At 35.8% G+C, this 27,891-nt stretch overlaps 1 protein-coding gene across 1 annotated transcript in view; it reads right to left on the bottom strand.

The window, feature by feature from the left end:
- lrfn2b (leucine rich repeat and fibronectin type III domain containing 2b) overlaps window positions 1–27,891 on the bottom strand; it is a 77,887-nt gene that overhangs the window by 4,729 nt on the left and 45,267 nt on the right. Inside the window, exon 2 of the mRNA XM_041805951.1 lies at window positions 7,579–8,978. Coding sequence (XP_041661885.1) covers window positions 7,579–8,954 — 1,376 coding nt within the window. The 5' untranslated portion in view covers window positions 8,955–8,978. The remainder of the gene's footprint in view (window positions 1–7,578; window positions 8,979–27,891) is intronic.

A 27,891-nucleotide genomic window follows, 5' to 3' on the forward strand; every position in this document is an offset into this window, starting at 1 on the left:
TCCGTAGTTTCTGTGGGGAGGTTGAGGGGAGGGGAAAGCAAAACTGCTGGGTGATAATTGGCCACTCAGCCTGCCATTGTCCCCAGTTTCGCCCATTGAGATGGACAATAACAAACACCGCATGGCTCAAACTCCAACCCCCGTCGGCACGTAAGAGATGATGAAGAAGCTGCAAGAATTATCAACAGACTTGGGATGACTTCAGGATCACTCGACAGTGAAAGTTTGATGAAGGCAGATTTCCTATGGGAATATTTTGATGAGCGTCACCAGTCCCATTCAGAAGCTTGGTTTGGGTGGACTTTATGTAAATGTGGCTCTATTGTTCACGCCCATTACCTGGCCTGCCTGAAGGTAGGAAAAGTCCTGAAACTTTGAACCTGGTTTTCTCAGAGCAAACAGGAACTAGAAGTTAACATTCAAATGAGCATATCTTTGTAAAATATGATCAGATTAAGTTGTATGATACACCATTTGAAAGCTTGGAATCTACGCTTTCATAATGTGTAAAAAACTCAAAAATGACCTTGGACAACTTGCAGGAGTTTTTACCAGCTTTGGTCACATATAGTGGAATCAGAGGCCTTAAATCTGCTGCTGCCCCACAAAACTATCTTAAGATCTACATCTGGAGGATCACTTCAGAACTTCTACAAGGGGGAGAGGACTTTTTCCCCATGCCTGTCAATCTTCCGTCGTTTGATTAGGAACCCTTCCTGTCTAAAGAGAGTTTCACAGACAGTATGACACTGGACCTAACACTTCTGGACATGACAGGCCCACCACCAGATTCACCGCCTTAAAATCAGAATATCCAATTGGCTAATCACCTTTTTAGCCTAAGTCTCTTCCTTACCAAAGCAGTAAAACTTTACAGCTCCTCAAACTGTGTATCATAAATCAGGGACACCTATCATCTTAACAGCCTTCCCACCTCTAAACAACAAACCAGATGGGGACTGTAAATAGTTTTCCTGTCAGACTCAAGACTGTGTGAGCTAGGAAGCCTTATAACTCCTTTAAAGAGCATGTTTTTCAACAGGAAATTTTTATATTCTTTTGAGTTTGCTCACTTGTAACACAATGGTGTTTTTCTTATCTTTCTAGGACCATATTTTATCCAAAAAATTAATGTGGGACATTAATTTAAAAGTCTCCCAATGATCCACACTGCCCCCTTGTGGTCCAGCATCGGTCTCTCTCACACACACACAGTTACATGGGAAGGATGGTCTTTGTTTTTTAGACACTTAAGGTGATTATATCACCTTTGCTATGTTGTCTCATGTTTGTTGTGTGGTAGTTTTATTGATGTTATATTATTCTAAAATTTTATAACCAGTTATGTTGTTCCTACATTATCTTATCAAATTACTAAATTGATGAAGCATGGGTGTAGGAATATCTGATCTCCCTAGAGGGGGGGAAACCCGCATGGTGACTCCTCCCTTCTCCCTTAAAGAGAGGACATTTAGAACTCACGTTTTGCTTCACATTCTGAGTTCTGTCTTCGCCTCTTCTGTGTTCACTTCCGTCTTCTTCCAGCTTCGTCCTAGAATTTTCCTGTAGTTTCCAGAGTTTTTCTAATTTTCTTCAAGTTTGAGCCAAGTCTTCTTGAGACTTTGAAACAAATTCTTCTCTGTGAAACACGTTTCTTTGTTCAAGTCTGAGCCAGGTTCAATAGATGAATTGAACCTCGAATTTTATTTTGATCCAGCACAAATTTTATAATCTTTTATAGCCTTTGCACTAATTTTTGCAACAGACAGTTTTTCTTCTTTTCTTTGCATGTCCAGACTTCATCACAGTGATCCCATAATCAAAGCGGTGTCATCGTCCTGAGACATTATTTTGATAATAATTGGACAAATTAAGAACTGTTTTTTTTTTTTTTTTTTTTTTTAACGAGACGATTTCCCCGAGTCCATGGAGAAAATCCATCTTGCTGTGTTCATCAAACTCTCTGTTCTGGGGATGCATTCTGGTGCCGTGGCTAAACGAGCTCAACCATCACAAAGAATCTGACTGAGATGAAAATAATGGTAACCCACAGACTCCAGAACCTGCCGTCCTCCTACCACGGCATCCTGCTTCGACTTTTCAGGTGAAGGTGTCTCCAAAGTTCCATTAAAACTAGTGATTAATTCAGATCGATTTTCTTCCAAATTTACATTCAAAATTCTATGCCGTAAATTATCTTTTTTCTTTGTAATCAATTCATCCACTCTCGATCAAACTAGGTTAGCATCATTTCTTAATTATCACATTTAGTTATGTTCTGTTTATTTAATCAAATCATATTCATATAACCTGATAATATTTGAAAATATTTATTTATTATCACTTATTATCACTACAGTCTACTGTAGTCTTAAAACGTTCCTCATTAATGGAGCTTATAGTTAGGACCTGCTCAGACCTGGACCAGTTCTTAGTTAGTCTACTGTAGTTTTAAAACGTTCCTCATTAATGGAGCTTATAGTTAGGACCTGCTCAGACCTGGACCAGTTCTTAGTTAGTCTACTGTAGTCTTAAAACGTTCCTCATTAATGGAGCTTATAGTTAGGACCTGCTCAGACCTGGACCAGTTCTTAGTTAGTCTACTGTAGTTTTAAAACGTTCCTCATTAATGGAGCTTATAGTTAGGACCTGCTCAGACCTGGACCAGTTCTTAGTTAGTCTAGTGGAGTCTTAAATCGTTCCTCTTTGATGAAGCTCATAGTTAGGACCTGGATAGACCTGGACTAGCCCTTAGTTAGTCTACTGTAGTCTTAAAATTTTTCTCATTAATGGAGCTTGTAGTTAGGACCTACTCAGACCTGGACCAGTCCTTAGTTAGTCTACTGTAGTCTTAAAATTTTTCTCATTAATGGAGCTTGTAGTTAGGACCTGCTCAGACCTGGACCAGTCCTTAGTTAGTCTACTGTAGTCTTAAAATTTTTCTCATTAATGGACTTATACTTAGGACCTGCTCAGACCTGGACCAATACTTAGTTAGTCTCCTGTAGTCTTAAATCTTTCCTCTTTGATGGAGCTTGTAGTTTGGACCTGCTCAGACCTGGACCAATACTTATTTTACTGTAGTCTTGAAATGTTCCTCATTGATAGAGCTTATACTTAGGTCCTGCTCAGACCTTTACCAGTCCTTAGTTAGTCTACTGTAGTCTTGAAATGTTCCTCATCGATGGAGCTTATAGTTAGGACCTGCTCAGACCTGGACCAGTCCTTAGTTAGTCTACTGTAGCCTTAAACGTTCCTCATTGATGGAGCTTATAGTTAGGACCTGCTCAGACCTGGACCAATACGTAGTCTGAAGAAGCTTGGATGTAGCTGATCCAGTAATACTTTTATGTGTTTCATTCACTTAAAAACTCTTCAGAAAAACTAGAACTATTTGATGGACACTAGGCTTTCTCTTTTAAGGTGTAAACATGTTTTGCTTTAAAAGTCATTTCTCTGATAAACTTGGGTGCTTTTTTTATTGGTGGCTCTTCAGTTTCTCTCACACTACAAAAATCTAATTAAATGGAATGCAACAGAGATTTTAGATGAACAAAAACATCCAAACTCCAGCCTTCGCCTTTTCCAATTATCTCCACTGCTCAGACCAGAAGCAGCTTCTTTTGAATAAAAACTTCTTGGAGTTGCTACAGTTCATCGCTCCTTTGTAATTAGTTCCTGGGACTGGGAGGGAAATCCTCCAGCCTGCCTGCTTCAGTCCTACTCTAGCTGATTTCATTTAATTCATAAGAATAAAGCCAGGGTCCAGGGAAAGCTGTGTTGAGGAGTTAAAACTTTGCTCTCCTTCAGGCTGCCAAAGGCAATTTGCAGAGTGACCTGCTCAGCTCACAATGCTGCAACAATAATCAGGAGAGGACAGAGGAGACTGACCCCTCCTCACTCTGAATATCATTAAGAGAGAGATTCAGTAATGTTTAAAACTTCTTTCCTCCCAGTAGAAACACACAAACAGACCTGCCTTCTCCTCTTTCACTCTGCAGTTATTACTGATTTTCAATCAGTCCTCTGGACAGATTCATACAAGGTCATGCTGAATGTTCCCTTGCCCTGCTGACTCGGTGTGAACATGGCTGTAACACTCTTGAGATTTGATCATGCCTATGTGACGTGCTCCCAGTCTGCAGCTGTGCTGTAAAGGAGCAGGACTTGTGAACACTTTTGATATAAAACATCCTCTTAGTCTCACTGTGATCGATGGATCATAAGGAGGAGGAACTTGTGCTGGACTGGCTTCTGCTTGATGAAACCCTACAGCTCAGGTAAATATTTCTCACAGCCTTATGGTATGATGCGTATCGTGATAAATAATGATTAATAAACATGTTCTGCACAGCAGCTATTCTTGACTGTAATAGCCAAGGTTAAGTTTTACCAAATGAATGAGAGCTCAGCAGAACAAACTTGTCGTGCAGTTGACCAACATGAGGACAGAGACGTCCACAGGTGGATCTTCAGACATGCTCAGTAAGAGCAGTTTAACCTTGACCAGGAAGACAGGTTCAGAACAAAGTGTGTACGAGGAATCTGACTGGAGTAATGATAGACAACCAGGCTTGAGATGAAATTTCAGTCAGAAGTAGATCAGGACTGATATTGCTTGAAGCTTTTGTGTTTTTCTGATCAGGCTTGTTTTCTTGTATGTTTGCATCCCTGTCAACAAAGATCACGAAACCTCATAAACACATAGGCCCTCATTTGTGGGTGTAGAGCTCATCTCATGGTAAGATCCAACAAATCACAACAGACAACTGACTTGTTAAATGTGACAGCTGAAAATGATCATCGTTTAAATAACACACCTTTAAAGATGGTGCCCACAACCCAACATGCACCACAGTGTGACTTCACTTCACATTCTCTTTGGCATTACAGCAAACATCCTTCAGAACATTTGCTAAAACCAGTGTTAGGTCCACAAACACAAAAAATGAAAAAGACTGATAAATAAGCCAAACCTTCTCATTTTAAATAAATGGGATGTTAAAAAAGAGACAACACGTCTCTAGGAGTAATGTATCACGCTCATGATGTATGAAGTGTGCTGTCACAGAGTTGTTAGTTTACTGCCAATGCAACAAAAGTGTTCTAAAATGTCAGAGAGGCAGAAACATCCTCAGCCTGCTGTTAAGCTACACTCATGAGATCTGTTGACAGGGCAGATATGTTAGCTGGTATTCACCTGTGGTTTATACACATAATAGGATCAATTCAGACAGCAATAAAGTCGACTGAGGGCGTCAAGAAAAATCTGTCATTGGTGAAGTTTAAAACGACTGAAAACTATGCAGGAGCTGAAACCTGGAGGACAACAGACCTGTCAACAAGAGGACAGCACAGAGCTACTCACAGTGGACGTTTACCTCTCTCTTCCACTGCTCCAGATAAACCACCATGGTTGGGTTTCAGCGTCTGCAGCTGAGTTCATCAGCTAATGATGACCTGGACGGTAGTGAGATTTAACATGGTGTCTGATGAGAACACAGTGCTGCTAACTGATGATTGTTATGTCTTTTGGGGTTTTTGTGGAGAAGGATATTTGGTAGTTGTATGATAGCTGATGTGTGTAAGGTAGAGCTGATCTGAAAGTGTGTAGTAACTGTATGAATGTCACAAACACTGTTTGTCTAAACAGCATACATAAAAAACCTTCAATAATCATTTTCACCTGCGAGCCTGTGTAACAGGTGTGTAACAGATGTGTAACAGATGTGTAACAGGTATGTAACATATATGTGTAACAGATGTGTAAAAGGTATGTAACAGATATGAACATATGTGTAACAGATGTGTAAAAGATGTGTAACATAAATGTAACATGTGTAACAGGTATGTAACATATACCTGTAAGATGTGTTACAGGTATGTAACAGGTATGTAAAGATATGTAACAGATATATAACATATGTGTAATAGATGTGTAACAGATATATAACATATGTGTAACAGGTATGTAACATATACGTGTAACAGGTATGCAAAAGATATGTAACAGGTATGTAACAGATGTGTAACAGAATGTAACAGATATGTAACAGGTATGTAACAGGTATGTCACAGATGTGCAAAAGATATGTAACAGGTATATAACAGGCATGTAACAGGTATATAACAGGCATGTAACAGGCTGCTGCTTTTTTTCCTGCAGTTTTGAAAAGAATAACTTATTTAAAAAAAGAACAACTTAATTAAAAAAAGAATAACTTATTTAAAAAAATAACTTACTAAAAAAAACTTACTTAAAAAAAGAATAACTTATTTAAAAAAGAATAACTTATTTAAAAAAGAATAACTTATTTTTTTTAAAAAAAAGAATAGCTTATTCTGAAAAAATAATAGCTTATTTAAAAAAAACAACAACAAAAAAGCTTATTTTGAAAAAAGAAATGCTTTTCTGAATGATCTGAGGTAGCTGGAGTTCAGTCTGGTCTCACTTTAGTCTCTGGACTTTTTGACTTTTGAAATCAAGCCTTATCTAATAAAATTGTATATAAAAAGGTGTTGGATTGACAGCTCCAGCCCCCTCCTGAGTAGAGAAATCCCCCTGGTTCTTGATGTCTGAGAATAACTGTGCCACATAAATACAGCTCTGTTCATTTTATTGCTTTTATGAACTCAAGGAAAAAATAAACATGAAAGAAGATGAAAAGGGATTTCTTTAAATTGTCATTATTATAACAGAAAACAATCTCCACTGAGACATCAGACTGAGTTTGAACATTCTGCAACCTTTAAGCATCATAAAATCAGTTGATGCATTTGTTTTCTCCTGAGAGCCTTCTCAGGCCACCGACACTTTGATGATCTCTGGCCAGTTTGAGGGCCAGATTTGCCCGGGTGGGGGCTAAATTCTAGATTTGGTCCAGTTATCATCAAGTGTGTGCTGTCAAGACCAGCATTTTATGGCTCTAAATCACATCAAGGCATTTACAATCTCAAAATGTAAATATTAAACATGACACTAGATTAGACAGCTTCCATTTACTGAGTCACAGATTCACAGAATAATTTAGAGTTCTATTCATATTTTTAGACACCATTTCAAAATCATCCCTGCAAGTATGGATTTCTGAACTCTCATTAAGTTCAAACAAAATGAACATGAAAGGTCTCCTACTCTTTCCAGATATTTATTTATTTATTTTTTTTAAAGATTTATTTTTGGGCCTTTTCATGCCTTTATTTGATAGAGGAAGGACAGTGGGTAGACTTGGAGACAGGGAAGAGAGTGGGGAGAGACATGGGGCAAAGGGCCACAGGCTGGATTTGAACCGGGGCCGCCCGGTTATTTTATTTGCTAAATTGATTTCTTATTTCAAACAAATCCAAAGGGCATGAAATAAGCTCTAGCTGCTACTAGGATGAGTGGCAATTCATGGGGTCTTCAGCTTTTTGAATGTACACAATTTCTAAGTCTTCCAGTTGAAGTAGTCCTTTAATATCTGGGCATTTACATCATTTCGATCACATACTTGGGTTAATTAGTAAATCTACTATGCTAATGATCTGAAAAAAAAAAAAACAGTTATTCTACCAACCAGTGACCTACTTTTTGTTTACCTGTAGATGAGGACTTCGTCATCAGAACAGTTGTACTGCAGCTGGTACATCTTCACTTTGGGAGCCGACTTGCTCACCGTCCACGTGACCAGTGCTGAAACAGCTGTCACCTCGGACACTGACACCATCCTCTCGGGTTGGCTCTTGGGAGCCCCCTTGCTGATCCTTGTAGTCCCTGTGATATCAGAGAGACGGGACTTTGGAGCTGATGGTTGGCCGGTTCCATTGCTGAGGTGGGGAAGTTGGACAATGGACACCTCCACAGGAGCAGTGGACTCGCCAGCCACATTAGCGGCGATGCAGGTAAAGGTGCCATAATCCTTGGAGGTGGTTATGGTGATGCTCAGGGTACCGTTACTGAACACCGACGTCCTGGAGGAGTTTCGAAGTAGCCGATCATCGGGGGAGATCCAGTGAATGGTAGGAGAAGGGTCTCCAGTTGCCTCGCATCTTAAGTTGGCCGTCTGACCCTCCAGAACCAGCATTCTGTGGGTATGCTGGGTAATGAGTGGAGGCTGACAGACAAACTCCTCCTCTTTTAAATTCCAAAAGTAACGACCCTTCAGGGTAGGAGGGGAGGCACAAGTTTCCAGGTCATCATCTCTCTCAAGCCTCCGTAGCCACAGCATCTCACAGTTACAGTGCAGAGGGTTCCCACCCAGGCTGAGAGACAGCTGAGGAGCATAAGGAGTGGTCAGGATCATTGAGTCCTGTGCCCGGGCAAAGATGGGGTCGGGGGGTAACTTCTGCAGACGATTCGAGGTAAGGTCCAATCGAGCGAGTCTTTCCAGATCAGTGAAGGTGCCTTCTGGAATAAAGTCCAACAGATTGTGGTCCAGACTGAGCTGGTGTAGGTTGATCATCTGTCGCACTGAGTCCCAGGGTAAAGAAATCAGATTATTGTAGGAAAGATCCAGATCCTCCAAAGCTGGTGCCAGGTCCTCGAAGGCCTTGTCATGAATACGTCGAAGTTGGTTGTTGTTGACAATGAGGTGCTGCAAGTTGACCAAACCTCGCAGGTCATCAGGACCCAGCTCCGTTAACCGGTTGTTGTCCATATGAAGCGAGCGCAGTGTCTCCAGGTCACCAAAGGAGAAGGGCTGGATGTAGCTGATTGTGTTCCTGGAGAGGGTCAGGTCCACCAGGTCTGTCATGTTGGCGAAGTCCTGCTGCGTGATACGAAGGATGTAGTTGCCTCCTAGTCGGAGCTCAACTGTGCTGCGGTCAATGTCCGGAGGCACAAAGAGAAGGCCTTTGGAGGGACATAATGTCCCAAGAGACTCAGAAAGATTCTGGCATGAGCAGTACTTAGGACAGGCGTGAGTGATCATCACTGTGGCTCCCAGCACCAGCAGGCAGCAGATGATGTGGTCCATGGTAGTAGAGTCATGCAAGAGAACCTATGAGAAAGATAGAAAGATAGAAGAAGAAAGACGTGAGTTAAAACTAATGCTGTCCTGCTTTCTTCATTTTAGACTTATTTTTTATCGATAGCACTATGTCCCCTTGAACTCAGACCCAGTTTACTTCATTTTGGATGCTTGAAAACGTTAAGTTCTGAAAATGGGCTACTTCTTAAACCTGCTGCTTCTCTGTTGTTGTCTACAATGGTATTTCAGATAGATAACTGGGTAGCTGCATATTGACCTTTGAGGAAATTCAAGTTTCAGCTTTTCCATTACACACACATCAAGGGCAGGAAATTCAAAGAAATAAAACAGTATGGTATGCAAAATGTGCACATGGGTAAGGGAATACTGCAAGCTAAAAAAAAAATAAAAAAATAAAAATAATGGTAATACAGAAGGATAGAAGTATTAAGTTGATATACAATTGTACTAGAGGAATGTGCAACGTGTGGAGGGTATAGGAAATTTAACAGAAGACGGCAGGAGAATGGAATGGCAGTGCAATTCCTCTGTGGTGGACTACAACAAAAATGGTGGACTCTTGAGTTCCAATGCTACTCAGTCCCAGTCAACTTCTTCCTTATTTTTCTGAAATGAGGATATACTGGTGCACACACCATAAGGATGTTTTAAATGGTTAAATCTATTTATCAAATTAGCTGGCGCAAGATTTACTATAGTGTTATACTAATTACCTATCTTTTTTTTTTTTTTTTAAAACACATGCTTGAAAAATGAAAAGTGACAAAAATAGCAAAAGGCAGGATAAAAGAGTCAAAAACTGGGGAAAAGTGGCAAAAAGAAGTGACAAAGGGGGTTAAAGCTGTAAAAATGGATTAAAAGTGGCAAAAACATTGTAAATAAGGCAATAGAAATAGACAGACAAATTTAAAAGTTGACAAAGCCAACTGTATAAGTGTGGGAAACAGACTGGTTAATGTGACTTGCAATGGATCATTTCTGAGGTCAAAGTTTCTGTTTGTTAAGGTTTTTTGGGGGAATAAAATTTCAAATTAAGACATAAAAGAGCCACACGTTGAGCATCACTGATCTAGGTGATGTCTTATCTGTAGAATAGAACTGAAGTTGAAATGATCTGATTGTGGCTCCTTTTTGATTACGATTCAAATAAAGTGTGTGTCTAATCTTTCTAATCTAAACCTAACCTTAAAGGTTCAATCGCACTTTGAATCCAAACACCTCTATCACAGGCAGCAGGTGGCAGTAGACACCACTGTTTATCACTGCTGCTGTGACTGCCACCCAGAATGGCTAAAGCCACAAATGAGACAGATAATTCATCTTTCATTATCTTTAAATCAGAAAACAGAACAGATTCTTTCTCAAGTGAACGAAATTTACCCCACAGCCGTACCCTTATCAGTTCATTCATATAGTTAAAATTTCCAAGGACAAAATGCCATTTAAATCAAAGAGATTTACAGGAAGAACAAAGGTTACAATAATTTCCCTGCCATATAAAGACATTTGTATGTTCTATAATGGTGACGGTCAAATATTGTCCTCCCACCGCAGCAGCCTGTATCAGGAATGTGAGATGACCAGGCCCATTTCTGCAGGTGGATGGAGCATTTAGCTGTATATAATGCTGCAATGTAGTTCTGCTATCAGGGTGTGATAGCACTTGTATAATAACTCAAGAGGAGAGTGTTAGCCAGCAGGAGCTCAGAGACACGTTAGAGCTGTAACAGCAGACTGCCACTGCTGCTGGGAGGAGGCAGCGGCTGTTTATAGGGCACTCATCAATGAGCATCTCTAAAACTGATGCAGCCCATCACTCCAGTCTGCACCTGAAGGAGTTACAGCACAGAGAGGACTCACACCTGCACATGTGGATAATATGGCATAAAGATAAAGACAGCCTAACAAATTGATGTAGTTTACCTCACACATGGCAATTTTATTTACTGTTATTAGTCAGAATAGAATACTGCAGTCTGTCCAACATAAACAGATATTTGCCCCTTTCCCATGCCTGCTCACACCCACACATGCACGCACTCATCTACGAAACACACAAAACACACAAATACGAACCCACAATGTCATGTTCAGACACCAAAACAAGCACAAAAGCATCTCTGTTTTCATCCAATTATCATAGCAAGAGATTCTCTAACAGTGCAGGGCAGCGCCTGTCTGATCTCAGAAAAGCGTGGACGGGTATAATGATGATCAATAAATCAATGTTACAGCTAACAGATGGATAAGAAAACTGTGTGGGCTAAGGTGACTTTAAATATTGCAGCTCGAGAGGATTTCTGGAACAACCTTTCTGACAGTGCAAAGTAGATTCCACTGGTGTGTGAGCATTAAAAATATGGTTTAGAATGGAACATCTCATTCAGCATGATCAGAGGTGTGTCAATGTCAGTAAATGCCGAAGAGAGTTCATTAAAACCCTTAAAAAGCTAAAGAACCTTGGGTTAAGATTTTTATTTCTAGACCTCAGTGGGTAAACTTTAAACATAACTGTTAAAGCATTACTAAAGCATTACTAAAGCATTAGTTAAGCATTACTAAAGCATAACTAAAGCATTACTAAAGCATTACTAAAGCATAACTAAAGCATTACTAAAGCATTGGTAAGCATTACTAAAGCGTTACTAAAGCATTGGTAAAGCATTACTAAAGCATTACTAAAGCATTGGTAAAGCATTACTAAAGCATTACTAAAGCATTAGTTAAGCATTACTAAAGCATAACTAAAGCATTACTAAAGCATTACTAAAGCATAACTAAAGCATTACTAAAGCACTGGTAAAGCATTACTAAAGCATTACTAAAGCATTACTAAAGCATTGGTAAAGCATTACTAAAGCATTACTAAAGCATTACTAAAGCATTAGTTAAGCATTACTAAAGCATTACTAAAGCGTTACTAAAGCATTGGTAAAGCATTACTAAAGCATTACTAAAGCATTAGTTAAGCATTACTAAAGCATAACTAAAGCATTACTAAAGCATTACTAAAGCATTACTAAATCATTACTAAAGCATTGGTAAAGCATTACTAAAGCATTACTAAAGCATTGGTAAAGCATTGGCAAAGCATTACTAAAGCATTACTAAAGCATTACTAAAGCATTGGTAAAGCATTACTAAAGCATTACTAAAGCATTACTAAAGCATTGGTAAAGCATTACTAAAGCATTACTAAAGCATTGCTAAAGCTTTGATAAAGTATTACTAAAGCATTACTAAAGCATTACTAAAGCATTACTAAAGCATTGGTAAAATATTACTAAAGCATTACTAAAGCAATACTAAAGCATTGTTAAAACATTACTGTTAAAGCATTAGGAAAGCATTAATAAAGCATTACTAAAGCATTGGTAAAGCATAACCAAAGCATTACTAAAGCATTACTAAAGCATTGGTAAAATATTACTAAAGCATTACTAAAGCAATACTAAAGCATTGGCAAAGCATTACTAAAGCATTAGTTAAGCATTACTAAAGCATTACTAAAGCGTTACTAAAGCATTGGTAAAGCATTACTAAAGCATTACTAAAGCATTAGTTAAGCATTACTAAAGCATTGGTAAAATATTACTAAAGCATTACTAAAGCATTACTAAAGCAATACTAAAGTATTGTTAAAACATTACTGTTAAAGCATTAGGAAAGCATTAATAAAGCGTTACTAAAGCATTGGTAAAGCATAACCAAAGCATTACTAAAGCATTACTAAAGCATTACTAAAGCATTACTAAAGCATTGGTAAAATATTACTAAAGCATTACTAAAGCAATACTAAAGCATTGGTAAAGCATTACTAAAGCATTAGTTAAGCATTACTAAAGCATTACTAAAGCGTTACTAAAGCATTGGTAAAGCATTACTAAAGCATTACTAAAGCATTAGTTAAGCATTACTAAAGCATAACTAAAGCATTACTAAAGCATTACTAAAGCATTACTAAATCATTACTAAAGCATTGGTAAAGCATTACTAAAGCATTACTAAAGCATTACTAAAGCATTGGTAAAGCATTGGCAAAGCATTACTAAAGCATTACTAAAGCATTACTAAAGCATTGGTAAAGCATTACTAAAGCATTACTAAAGCATTACTAAAGCATTGGTAAAGCATTACTAAAGCATTACTAAAGCATTGCTAAAGCTTTGATAAAGTATTACTAAAGCATTACTAACGCATTACTAAAGCATTACTAAAGCATTGGTAAAATATTACTAAAGCATTACTAAAGCAATACTAAAGCATTGTTAAAACATTACTGTTAAAGCATTAGGAAAGCATTAATAAAGCATTACTAAAGCATTGGTAAAGCATAACCAAAGCATTACTAAAGCATTACTAAAGCATTGGTAAAATATTACTAAAGCATTACTAAAGCAATACTAAAGCATTGGTAAAGCATTACTAAAGCATTACTAAAGCAATACTAAAGCATTGGTAAAGCATTACTAAAGCATTACTAAAGCATTACTAAAGCATTGGTAAAGCATTACTAAAGCATTACTAAAGCATTACTAAAGCATTACTAAAGCATTGGTAAAATATTACTAAAGCATTACTAAAGCATTACTAAAGCAATACTAAAGTATTGTTAAAACATTACTGTTAAAGCATTAGGAAAGCATTAATAAAGCGTTACTAAAGCATTGGTAAAGCATAACCAAAGCATTACTAAAGCATTACTAAAGCATTACTAAAGCATTACTAAAGCATTGGTAAAATATTACTAAAGCATTACTAAAGCAATACTAAAGCATTGGTAAAGCATTACTAAAGCATTAGTTAAGCATTACTAAAGCATTACTAAAGCGTTACTAAAGCATTGGTAAAGCATTACTAAAGCATTACTAAAGCATTAGTTAAGCATTACTAAAGCATAACTAAAGCATTACTAAAGCATTACTAAAGCATTACTAAATCATTACTAAAGCATTGGTAAAGCATTACTAAAGCATTACTAAAGCATTACTAAAGCATTGGTAAAGCATTGGCAAAGCATTACTAAAGCATTACTAAAGCATTACTAAAGCATTGGTAAAGCATTACTAAAGCATTACTAAAGCATTACTAAAGCATTGGTAAAGCATTACTAAAGCATTACTAAAGCATTGCTAAAGCTTTGATAAAGTATTACTAAAGCATTACTAACGCATTACTAAAGCATTACTAAAGCATTGGTAAAATATTACTAAAGCATTACTAAAGCAATACTAAAGCATTGTTAAAACATTACTGTTAAAGCATTAGGAAAGCATTAATAAAGCATTACTAAAGCATTGGTAAAGCATAACCAAAGCATTACTAAAGCATTACTAAAGCATTGGTAAAATATTACTAAAGCATTACTAAAGCAATACTAAAGCATTGGTAAAGCATTACTAAAGCATTACTAAAGCAATACTAAAGCATTAGTTAAGCATTACTAAAGCATTACTAAAGCGTTACTAAAGCATTGGTAAAGCATTACTAAAGCATTACTAAAGCATTACTAAAGCATTACTAAAGCATTGGTAAAATATTACTAAAGCATTACTAAAGCATTACTAAAGCAATACTAAAGTATTGTTAAAACATTACTGTTAAAGCATTAGGAAAGCATTAATAAAGCGTTACTAAAGCATTGGTAAAGCATAACCAAAGCATTACTAAAGCATTACTAAAGCATTACTAAAGCATTGGTAAAATATTACTAAAGCATTACTAAAGCATTACTAAAGCAATACTAAAGCATTGTTAAAACATTACTGTTAAAGCATTAGGAAAGCATTAATAAAGCATTACTAAAGCATTGGTAAAATATTACTAAAGCATTACTAAAGCAATACTAAAGCATTGATAAAGTATTACTAAAGCATTACTAAAGCATTGATAAAATATTACTAAAGCATTACTAAAGCATTACTAAAGCATTGATAAAGCATTACTAAAGCATTACTAAAGCATTGATAAAATATTACTAAAGCATTACTAAAGCATTACTAAAGCATTGGTAAAGGATTACTAAAGCATTACTAAAGCATTACTAAAGTATTAGTAAAGCATTGGTAAAGCATGACTAAAACATTACTAAAGCATAACTAAAGCATTACTAAAGCATTGATGAAGTATTACTAAAGCATTAATAAAACATTACTAAAGCATTAATAAAACATTACTAAAGCATTACTAAAGCTTTGATAAAGCATTACTAAAGCATTACTAAAGCATTGGTAAAAGTATTACTAAAGCATTAGTGAGGCATTAGTAAAGCATTACTAAAGCATTACTAAAGCATTAATAAAGCATTTCTAAAGTATTACTAAAGCATTAATAAAGCATAGGTAAAGTATTACTAAAGCATTACTAAAGCATTGGTAAAGCATTGGAAAAGCATTACTAAAGCATTACTAAAGCAATACTAAAGCATTGTTAAAACATTACTAAAACATCACTTAAGCATTACTAAAGCATTGGTAAAGCATTACTAAAGCATTACTAAAGCATTCCTAAAGCATTGGTAAAATATTACTAAAGCATTACTAAAGCAATACTAAAGCATTGGTAAAATATTACTAAAGCATTACTAAAGCAATACTAAAGCATTGGTAAAGCATTACTAAAGCATCACTAAATCATTACTAAAGCATTGGTAAAGCATTACTAAAGCATTACTAAAGCATTACTAAAGCATTGGTAAAGCATTGGCAAAGCATTACTAAAGCATTACTAAAGCATTACTAAAGCATTGGTAAAGCATTACTAAAGCATTACTAAAGCATTACTAAAGCATTGGTAAAGCATTACTAAAGCATTACTAAAGCATTGCTAAAGCTTTGATAAAGTATTACTAAAGCATTACTAACGCATTACTAAAGCATTACTAAAGCATTGGTAAAATATTACTAAAGCATTACTAAAGCAATACTAAAGCATTGTTAAAACATTACTGTTAAAGCATTAGGAAAGCATTAATAAAGCATTACTAAAGCATTGGTAAAGCATAACCAAAGCATTACTAAAGCATTACTAAAGCATTGGTAAAATATTACTAAAGCATTACTAAAGCAATACTAAAGCATTGGTAAAGCATTACTAAAGCATTACTAAAGCAATACTAAAGCATTGGTAAAGCATTACTAAAGCATTACTAAAGCATTACTAAAGCATTGGTAAAGCATTACTAAAGCATTACTAAAGCATTACTAAAGCATTACTAAAGCATTGGTAAAATATTACTAAAGCATTACTAAAGCATTACTAAAGCAATACTAAAGTATTGTTAAAACATTACTGTTAAAGCATTAGGAAAGCATTAATAAAGCGTTACTAAAGCATTGGTAAAGCATAACCAAAGCATTACTAAAGCATTACTAAAGCATTACTAAAGCATTGGTAAAATATTACTAAAGCATTACTAAAGCATTACTAAAGCAATACTAAAGCATTGTTAAAACATTACTGTTAAAGCATTAGGAAAGCATTAATAAAGCATTACTAAAGCATTGGTAAAATATTACTAAAGCATTACTAAAGCAATACTAAAGCATTGATAAAGTATTACTAAAGCATTACTAAAGCATTGATAAAATATTACTAAAGCATTACTAAAGCATTACTAAAGCATTGATAAAGTATTACTAAAGCATTACTAAAGCATTGATAAAATATTACTAAAGCATTACTAAAGCATTACTAAAGCATCGGTAAAGTATTACTAAAGCATTACTAAAGCATTACTAAAGTATTAGTAAAGCATTGGTAAAGCATGACTAAAACATTACTAAAGCATAACTAAAGCATTACTAAAGCATTGATGAAGTATTACTAAAGCATTAATAAAACATTACTAAAGCATTAATAAAACATTACTAAAGCATTACTAAAGCTTTGATAAAGCATTGGTAAAGCATTACTAAAGCATTGGTAAAGTATTACTAAAGCATTAGTGAGGCATTAGTAAAGTATTTCTAAAGCATTACTAAAGCATAAATAAAGCATTAGTAAAGTATTACTAAAGCATTAATAAAGCATAGGTAAAGTATTACTAAAGCATTACTAAAGCATTGGTAAAGCATTGGAAAAGCATTACTAAAGCATTACTAAAGCAATACTAAAGCATTGTTAAAACATTACTAAAACATCACTTAAGCATTACTAAAGCATTGGTAAAGCATTACTAAAGCATTACTAAAGCATTCCTAAAGCATTGGTAAAATATTACTAAAGCATTACTAAAGCAATACTAAAGCATTGGTAAAATATTACTAAAGCATTACTAAAGCAATACTAAAGCATTGGTAAAGCATTACTAAAGCATCACTAAAGCATTACTAAAGCATTGGTAAAGCATTACTAAAGCATTACTAAAGCATTGATAAAATATTACTAAAGCATTACTAAAGCATCGGTAAAGTATTACTAAAGCATTACTAAAGCATTACTAAAGTATTAGTAAAGCATTGGTAAAGCATTACTAAAACATTACTAAAGCATAACTAAAGCATTACTAAAGCATTGATGAAGTATTACTAAAGCAATACTAAAGCATTACTAAAGCATTATTAAAGCATTGGTAAAGCATTGGTAAAGTATTACTAAAGCATTGGTAAAGCATTAGTTAAGCATTGGTAAAGCATTACTAAAGCATTACTAAAGCATTGGTAAAGCATTACTAAAGCATTACTAAAGCATTACTAAAGCATTGGTAAAATATTACTAAAGCATTACTAAAGCATTACTAAAGCATTACTAAAGCATTGGTAAAGCATTACTAAAGCATTACTAAAGCATTGGTAAAGCATTACTAAAGCATTACTAAAGCATTACTAAAGCATTGGTAAAGTATTACTAAAGCATTACTAAAGCATTACTAAAGCATTGGTAGAGCATTACTAAAGCATTACTAAAGCATTGGTAAAGCCTTACTAAAGCATTACTAAAGCATTACTAAAGCATAACTAAAGCATTGAAAAGGTATTAGGAAAGCATTACTAAAGCATTACTAAAGCATTACTAAAGCATTGATAAAGTATTAGTAAAGCATTACTAAAGCATTACTAAAGCATTGGTAAAGCATTACTAAAGCATTACTCAAGCATTGGTAAAGCATTACTAAAGCATTACTAAAGCATTGGTAAAATATTACTAAAGCATTACTAAAGCATGACTAAAGCATTATTGAAGCCTTACTAAAGCCTTACTAAATCATTACTAAAGCATTACTAAAGCATTACTAAAGCATTACTAAAGCATTACTAAAGCATTGGTAAAATATTACTAAAGCATTACTAAAGCATTACTAAAGCAATACTAAAGCATTGGTAAAGCATTACTCAAGCATTACTAAAGCATTACTAAAGCATTGGTAAAGCATTACTAAAGCATTACTAAAGCATTAATAAAGCATCGGTAAAGTATTACTTAAGCATTACTAAAGCATTGCTAAAGTATTAGTAAAGCATTTGGTAAAGCATGACTAAAACATTACTAAAGCATTACTAAAGCATTGATGAAGTATTACTAAAGCATTAATAAAGCATTGGTAAAGCATTACTAAAACATTACTAAAGCATTACTAAAGCTTTGATGAAGTATTACTTAAACATTACTAAAGCATTACTAAAGCTTTGATGAAGTATTACTAAAGCATTGCTAAAGCATTGGTAAAGTATTAGTAAAGCATTAGTGAGGAAATAGTAAAGCATTTCTAAAGCATTACTAAAGCATTAATAAAGCATTAGGAAAGTATTACTAAAGCATTACTAAAGCATTACTAAAGCATTACTAAAGCATTGGTAAAGCATTGGTAAAGCATTACTCAAGCATTACTAAAGCATTACTAAAGCATTGGTAAAGCATTACTAAAGCATTACTAAAGCATAACTAAAGTATTACTAAAGCATTAGTAAAATATTACTAAAGCATTACTAAAGCATTGGTAAAGTATTACTAAAGCATTACTAAAGCATTGATAAAGTACTAGTAAAGCATTAGTGAGGCATTAGTAAAGCATTTCTAAAGCATTACTAAAGCATTAATAAAGCATTTGTAAAGCATTAATAAAGCATTACTAAAGCGTTACTCAAGCATTACTTAACATTACTAAATCATTAGTAAAGCATTACTAAATATTAGTAAAGCATTAAAAAAGCATCAGTGAGGCATTAGTAAAGCATTAAAAAAGCATTAGTGAGGAATTAGTAAAGCATTTCTAAAGCATCACTAACGCATTATTAAAGCTTTATAGAAGAATTAATAAAGCATTACTGAAACATTAGTGAAGCATTAGTAAATTATAGGAAAAGCATTACTAAAGTATTACTAAAGCATTACTAAAACATTGGTAAAGTATTAGTAAAGCATTACTAAAGCATTACTAAAGTATTACTAAAGTATTACTAAAACATTGGTAAAGTATTAGTAAAGCATTACTAAAGCATTACTAAAGCATTCATAAAGCATTACCAAAGCATTACTAAAGTATTGTCAAAGCATTACTAAAGCATTACTAAAGCATTACTAAAGCATTGGTTAAGTATTACTAAAGCATTACTAGAGCATTAGTAAAGAATTACTAAAGCATTTCTAAAGCATTGGTAAAGCATTACTAAAGCATTACTAAAGCATTGATAAAGTATTAGAAAAACATTAGTGAGGCATTAGTAAAGCATTTCTAAAGCATTACTAAAGCATTAGTAAAGCATTACTAAAGCATTACTAAAGCATTGCTAAAGCATTGCTAAAGTATTACTAATGCATTGATAAAGTATTAGTAAAGCATTAGTGAGGCATTAGTAAAGCATTTCTAAAGCATTTCTAAAGCATTGGTAAAGCATTACTAAAGCATAACTAAAGTATTACTAAAGCATTAGTAAAATATTACTAAAGCATTACTAAAGCATTGGTAAAGTATTACTAAAGCATTACTAAAGCATTGGTAAAGTACTAGTAAAGCATTAGTGAGGCATTAGTAAAGCATTTCTAAAGCATTACTAAAGCATTAATAAAGCATTTGTAAAGCATTAATAAAGCATTACTAAAGCGTTACTCAAGCATTACTTAACATTACTAAATCATTAGTAAAGCATTACTAAATATTAGTAAAGCATTAAAAAAGCATCAGTGAGGCATTAGTAAAGCATTAAAAAAGCATCACTAACGCATTATTAAAGCTTTATAGAAGAATTAATAAAGCATTACTGAAACATTAGTGAAGCATTAGTAAATTATAGGAAAAGCATTACTAAAGTAATACTAAAGCATTACTAAAACATTGGTAAAGTATTAGTAAAGCATTACTAAAGCATTACTAAAGCATTGGTAAAGCATTACTAAAGCATTACTAAAGCATTCATAAAGCATTACCAAAGCATTACTAAAGTATTGTCAAAGCATTACTAAAGCATTACTAAAGCATTACTAAAGCATTGGTTAAGTATTACTAAAGCATTACTAGAGCATCAGTAAAGAATTACTAAAGCATTACTAAAGCATTGGTAAAGCATTACTAAAGCATTACTAAAGCATTGATAAAGTATTAGAAAAGCATTAGTGAGGCATTAGTAAAGCATTTCTAAAGCATTACTAAAGCATTAGTAAAGCATTACTAAAGCATTACTAAAGCATTGCTAAAGCATTGCTAAAGTATTACTAATGCATTGATAAAGTATTAGTAAAGCATTAGTAAGGCATTAGTAAAGCATTTCTAAAGCATTTCTAAAGCATTGGTAAAGCATTACTAAAGCATTAATAAAGCATTAATTAAGCATTAGTGAAGCATTCGTAAAACATTAGTCAATCATTAGTAAAGCATTACTAAATATTAGTAAAACATTAAAAAAGCATTAGTAAAGGAATTAGTAAAGCATTTCTAAAGCATCACTAAAGCATTATTAAAGCTTTATAGAAGGATTAATAAAGCATTACTGAAGCATTACTTAAGCATTAGTAAACTATTAGTAAAGCATTATTAAATATTAGTAAAGCATTAGTAAATCATTGGTAAAGCATTACTAAATTTTAGCAAAGCATTAATAAAGCATTAGTGAAGCATTACTAAAGCATTAATAAAGCATAACTAAAGTATTAGTGAAGCATTACTAAAGCATTACACAAGCATTAGTAAAGCATTACTAAAGCATTACTAAAGCATTACTCAAGCATTAGTAGAGCATTACTGAAGCATTAGTAAAGCATTAATAAAGGATTAGGAAAGTCTTAGTAAAGCATTAATAAAGCATTAGGAAAGCATTAGTAAAGCATTAATAAAGCATTAGTAAAGCAGTAGTAAAGCATTAATAAAGCATTAGTAAAGCAGTAGTAAAGCATTACTACGCAGTAGTGAAGCATTACTAAAGCATTGGTAAAGCTCTATAAAGTATTATTAAAGCATTACCTAAGCATTAGTAAAGCATTAATAAAGCATTAATCAAGCTTTACCAAAGCATTAGTAAAGCATTAATAAAGCATTAATCAAGCATTACCAAAGCATTAGTAAAGCATTAATAAAGCATTAGGAAATCATTAGTAAAGCATTTATAAAGCATTAATGAAGCATCAGTAAAGTATTAGTGTAGCATTACTGAAGTATTAATTAGGCATTCACAAGGCCTTAATTAAGCCTTAATAAAGCTGCCAAAAGATTAAAGGTTTGAATTGCAATTGGTTTAAGTATTTTTGTAGTTAATCACAATTAATCACACCCTATTTATAGCATTTGAAAGATCCCCTATTTTGCATTAAAAGCTGGTATGTGTTATTTGGGATTGTTCTACTGTTTTAAACAAGGGGTAAGAGACCTCCAGGCCCGCTAGGCAGACTGAAGACTTTCACATGACTTCACCACAGAAAGGAACATGCTCTAGACTGAGAAGGAAATATGTGAATGGTTAAAAAAGTCAATGTTATCTGGCACAAGGTTCAGATGACTTTCTGACCCATTCACTAAGTTTTATGTGACTTTTTCTAAAGTGAGACATCAAGGAGCAGTGGTGGATTTATGCTACATTGCTGTGGCTGCAGAGAGACAATAAAGATGGCAACAAATTTTCTCTTTTTCTTCTGGGCCAATTTGTTGGCCAATCCGATAAATATTTAAAACAATATTTACATTATTTTATTTAAAAATAGAGTTCTCCATAGAAAAGCTGGCTTTTATCTCTAAAAGCATGGACTGGAAGTGTAACTGTTTTTATCATGCCTAGGACGTTTTCTGCCAATGTGGACAGACAGATCTGCTCACACAAGGTAAATACAGCTTTTGTTTATTTTTCCTGTCTTTCTTTAGAGAAACTTGCATCCCCATGAATATTGTCCTGAAATGAAAGTCAAGCTGTAACACCGCTGTCACCTGGCTTCATACAGGAGAGCTGAAGTGGGTAACTCTTGCACAACTTCACCAACTTCCAAGGTGCATGGAGGATAGCGAGAGTCTTGAAGAGAACAGAAATCTCCAGCAACACTTAGAGAACGACTTTGTTAGACTGACACGTTTCAGGATGTAGCCTTCACCTGGCCTCACACGCCCAGTCTGAAATTACTGTAAATGCCCAAAACTTGGAGATTATTTTTCATATCTTTGTTATCTGAGAAGTCAGGAGACGAAAATGAAAAACGCCAGTTATCAAATGTTTAGTGGAGGCTGCCCTGTGTCTAACCTCTCTTTGCCCTCAAGACCTCTGAGCTGGTCACATGACTGAAAGCTGTGTTGGCCCTCATGGGTCAGAGCATTTTTCATTTACTGGTTAAAACCAGATTAAAACTCTCTTTATTCCATTTTTGACAGACTATGGAGAAAAAAGAGCCATTTCCTTTTTTTTAAATTTTGGTGACAAAAACAGAAAAAAACCCAACATTTTTAAAAACTGTCCAACAGCTTTTTTTCCCCCAATTGTTATTTTAAACATATCTGAGAATAAGAAATTCATGTGACCCATAGAGAACAGTGAACATTTCAAAATCAAAGCCCTCATGTCAAATTTTAGGCCATCCAAGCAAACATTTATATATTAAACAGTTGTTTTTTGTTTTCTCTGATTATTCATTTTTTTTGTTCACTGACTTATTTACACAAATTATTAAATAAACCTTTCCACCAAACAATACAATCATAAATTAAAAATTGGACTCCTGCTGTGCAAATGGATATTAATCTATAATGCTTTATTTCAGCAGTACTTTTACCTTTGACATGATTTTTAATACATTGTATTGAGCAAATAGACCTATTATTATACTATCCAACACAGTGGATGGCTATACATTTTGATGCAAGGGCTTTTATTTTGAAATGTTCACCTTTCCAAAATGATTTCCCTTTCCTCAATTATTTCATTGAAACAATAAAATAAAGCAATGGAATTGAAAACCAAAAATTTAAACCCTTTTAAAAAATAGTTTTTTTTTGTTTTTTTCTTAAAAAAAAAAGAAAGAAAAAGAAAAAAGTGAGTTTCACCTGATTTTTTTTGTGTCTGGTTTCCACCAGGAAATGTATCTGCCCTGACACACTGACCCTCATGCTGCTGAACTATTAAAACTAAATTAAATGCATTATTTGCACCATTTTAGCTCCTTAAACGGAAGCAGCAGATTCTCTCTGTAAAACAAGACACCGTCTCGTCAGCTGGTGTTGTCTCTGAATAACAGAACGAACAGACGAATTCTGCGGTGGTGGAACTGTTATTAATAAACTTCATGTTCTCCTGGTTACCGGGCTTCCTTCTCCGGCCTGCTGTAAATGACCTTAACATCACTGTTACAACTGCGGTCGTAATCTGTTTTGTTTTTGTATATTGCGTCTATTGCAGCCGAATTTATTTTCATTCTCTATTGCAGAGAATGAAAATAAAAAGATTGAAACGGAGAATAAGAGGCTTTAAGTGGAAACCATGCACCTCAGCATCAGAGTGCTCGAGCTTGAGGGACTCACACCTGCTTCCTCCACGCCTTTGTCTGTTTTTAATCAGGGCACTGTAGCTTCACATTCTAACTATGACATAAGTAAACACATTGCTTTAGTACCTCCATTTTGTGAGTCGGAAGTGGACTCTTATTTCAGCAGCTGCTTTAACTTGGCCCAAGGAGCTCTGGTCACTGCTATTACAATGTAAACTTGTGGGAAAAGCGCAAGAGGTGTGTGCTAGCCTAACTGTTGAACAAAGTCTTGATTATGAAACTCTGAAAAGAATTGTGCTTCAAGCTTACAAGCTTGTACCTGAAGCCTACAGGCAAAAATTTTGAAACAGTGATAAAACTGCCAACCAAACGTATGTTGAGTATGCATGAGAGAAAAGCGTTTTTTTTGACAAGTGGTGCCAGGCATGTAATGTAAAATCCCTAGAGGATCTGAGGGAGTTAATATTGCTCGAAGAGTTCAAGAAATGTCTGCCCGAATGTATTGTTGTTTATTTAAATGAACAAAAAGTGTCTTCGTTGTCTAGTGCTGCCATTCTCGCTGATGAATTTATTTTGACCCACAAAAGTGTCTTTTCTGTTGCAAATTCTCGCGGTCAAAAATCTACACCTGAACGCAAAAACAGATCCCCAAAATCTGTGCATGGTCTGAGTCTTTCATGACAAACTTAGACCAAGAGGAAACCTGTGTTAAGTCTGAAAAACAGAAACCAGAAAAATGTGGTGATTTGTTTCCTTCTGATTCTGAGCTAAGCCTAAATGTAATGAAAGAAATGTTAATCAATGCTCAGAAAAATGATCCGAGTCTTGCTCTGTGTCTCTCCTCGGTTGTAACTACAAATGATAACCAGTCTTTTGTTCTGTTTTTTGTAGAAGATGGTGTGCTCATGAGGAGATGGAATCCTGATTCGAGTGAGCTGCATTCTGTAAGTCAGGTTGTGGTCCCTAAAGTATACCGGCCTCAGATTCTTGGTCTTGCACATGACTCGGCTTTTGCCAGTCATTTGGGCATTAAGAAAACCTATCAGCGTGTACTGCGTAACTTCTTTTGGCCTGGTTTAAAATCAGATGTCTCTAACTGTTGCAGCTCCTGCCATACCTGTCAGCTGGTGGGTAAACCAAACCAACCCATTCCACCAGTGCCGCTGCATCCAATTCCTGTGCTCGGATAGCCCTTTGAAAATGTAATTTTGGATTGTGTAGGTCCGCTGTCAAAATCTAAATCAGGTCACCAGTATGTCCTAACAATCATGTGTACTGCAACTTGTTACCTTGAGGCAGTGCCGTTGCGCACCACAAAGGTAAAACCTGTGGTTAAAGCTTTGAACAAATTCTTTTCCACCTTTGGGCTACCTAAAACAGTGCAAACTGACCAAGGCAGTAATTTTACATCCAAAATATTTGCACAGGTCATGTCAGAACTAAACATTAAACATAAAAAGTCCAGCTCTTTCCACCCTGAATCACAGGGTACCTCGGAAGGCTTTCACCAGACACTCAAATCCATGTTGCGTGGGATGAAGGTCTTCCCCTTCTCCTCTTCGCTATGAGAAAAACCCCGCAGGAGTCCCTAGGTTTTAGTCAATTCGTGGTCCCCTGCGGTTCCTCAAAGAAAAGTGGCTGTCCGAGTCACCAAAGCCTGAACACAATGTGCTTGATTATGTCTCTTCATTCCGTGAGCGTCTCTATCGGGCTTGCGCATGAAAATCTGGCTCAGGCCCAAAACAAAATGAAGCGCTGATTTGATAAAAAGGCAAAATCTCGATATTTTCAGCCTGGAGACAAGGTCCTTGTATTGCTTCCGCTACCTGGATCCAGTCTCCAGTCCCGATTCTCCGGACCTTATGTTGTGGAGAGAAAAATCAGAGACACTGATTATGTAATTCTGACTCCTGATCATAGGAAAAAGTCTCGTGTGTGTCACATTAACATGCTGAAGTGTTGTTTTTCGTGTGACAGTGTTCCTCAGCTCTCTCTTGCTGCACCGGTAGTCTCTGTGTCTTCCGTGTCTCTCTGAAGACGGGCTAACTGAAAAAAGTGGTTTGGTTCCACCCACTCATTTAAAAAACTCAGAAATTCTAAATGACTTGGAGTCTTTCTTGGCTCATCTTTCCGATTCTGCGCGTGCTGAATTGATTGTACTGATTGAAAATAATCTGTTGTTGTTCTCTGACCATCCGCGTCAAACCTCTGTGCTATTTCATGACATTGACATAGAGGGCCATAAGCCTATCAAGCAGCACGCTTATCGTGTTAACCCAACAAAAAGAGCCTTGAGATGCAGCAAGAGGTAAGTTATTTGGTGGAGCACAGGTTAGCTGTCCCCAGTATGAGTACGTGGAGCTCCCCGTGCGTCCTCGTCCCAAAGCCTGACATCACTTCTTGTTTCTGTAATGACTACAGAAAAGTTAACGCGGTCACAAAACCCGATTCATTCCCTCTTCCTTGGATGGAGGATTGTATTGATGAAGTAGGCTCCACTGAATTTTTGACCAAGCTGGAGCTTTTAAAAGGTTACTGGCAAGTCCCTTTGACTCCATGTGCTTCGGAGATATCCATGTTTGTTACACCTGACACCTTCCTCCAGTACACCGTAATGCCTTTTGGCTTGCGCAATGCTCCCGCTACATTCCAGTGCCTTATGCAGGGCGTGCTGGCTGGAGTTTCAAACTGTGAAGCATATCTCGACGACATTGTGGCCTATTCCTCCAGCTGGTCTGACCATCTCGACACGCTGACACAAATTTTCAACTGTCTAAATAAAGCCTCTCTTACTGTTAACCTCGCTAAATGTGAGTTTGGTAAAGGCACTGTGACCTATTTGGGTAAACAGGTAGGGTGGGGGCAGGTGCGTCCTGTGGCAGCAAAAGTACAGGCGATTATAGATTTCCCTGTGTCAAAAAAAGGTTTGCGTTGTTTTCTTGGTATGTGTGGCTATTACCGAGGATTTTTCCGCAATTTCTCTGAGATAGTGGCTCGAGTCTCGTTAGTCCGAGTAAAAGTTTTGTGTGGTCCTCTGCATGCCAAGCTGCTTTTGAGGCAGCTAAAGCACTGTTGTGTAGTATGCCCGTCCTTGCTGTGCCAAATTTCTCCTGTCCTTTTAAATTAGAGGTCGACGTGAGCGTACTTGGTGCGGGTGGCGTTCTTTTACAGGAAGATGCACAGGGCATTGATCATCCTTTCTGCTATTTTTCCCAAAAATTTAACAAGCATAGTGCTATATTATAGCACTATTGAGAAAGAAGCATTATCCCTGTTGCTCTCCTTGCAAACTTTTGAGGTTTACCTTGGGTCCACCCCTCAACCAATAAAAGTACTTACTGACCACAACCTGCTGATTTTCTTGCAACAGATGCGCAACTCGAATCAGCGCCTCATGCGCTGGTCCCTTCTCCTGCAGGATTTCAACCTTGAGATCCTTCACAAGAAGGGATCAGAAAATGTCATTGCAGACAGCTTGTCCAGGTCTTTGTCTTGAATTAAACATCATAGGGGGATGTTTAATTCTTGGGAAAGGGGGTGTTATGACCGCGGTCGTAATCTGTTTTGTTTTTGTATATTGCATCTATTTTCTTTAATGTGGTTGTGCCTGGAGCGTGTATGCTGAGTGTGTGAGACAACTATCTGGTCAATTAGTCAATTAGATGATTGGCTGATCTAGGTCCTGTGTGGACAGCTGGTAGGCCGCTGAGGAGCTCGTCTTCGATTTAAGGAGGAGAAATGACGTCACCGTGGCGCAGGGGGAACCCCTATCTCATTCATCTTTCAACCAGCCATGCCACAGCATCATTGTAGCCAAGCTCCATAAATTGTTAACTTAAATAGTCTTTAAGTAATATAGTAAGGTAGGGGTGAAATGTATCAGTTTATCTTTGTGTAGTAGTTAACCAGGGAGATTGATTTATGTTGGTGGTTTAATTTAAACGTCCCTCCCTTCCTTAGTTCTCTTAATTTCAACCTGAGGTTCAGAGTCCTTTGTTATTGTGAACCTTTTTAAATTTTTGAAAATAAA

Source organism: Cheilinus undulatus, linkage group 14 (genome assembly GCF_018320785.1).
Source record: "Cheilinus undulatus linkage group 14, ASM1832078v1, whole genome shotgun sequence".
Classification (NCBI taxonomy): Eukaryota; Metazoa; Chordata; class Actinopteri; order Labriformes; family Labridae; genus Cheilinus; species Cheilinus undulatus.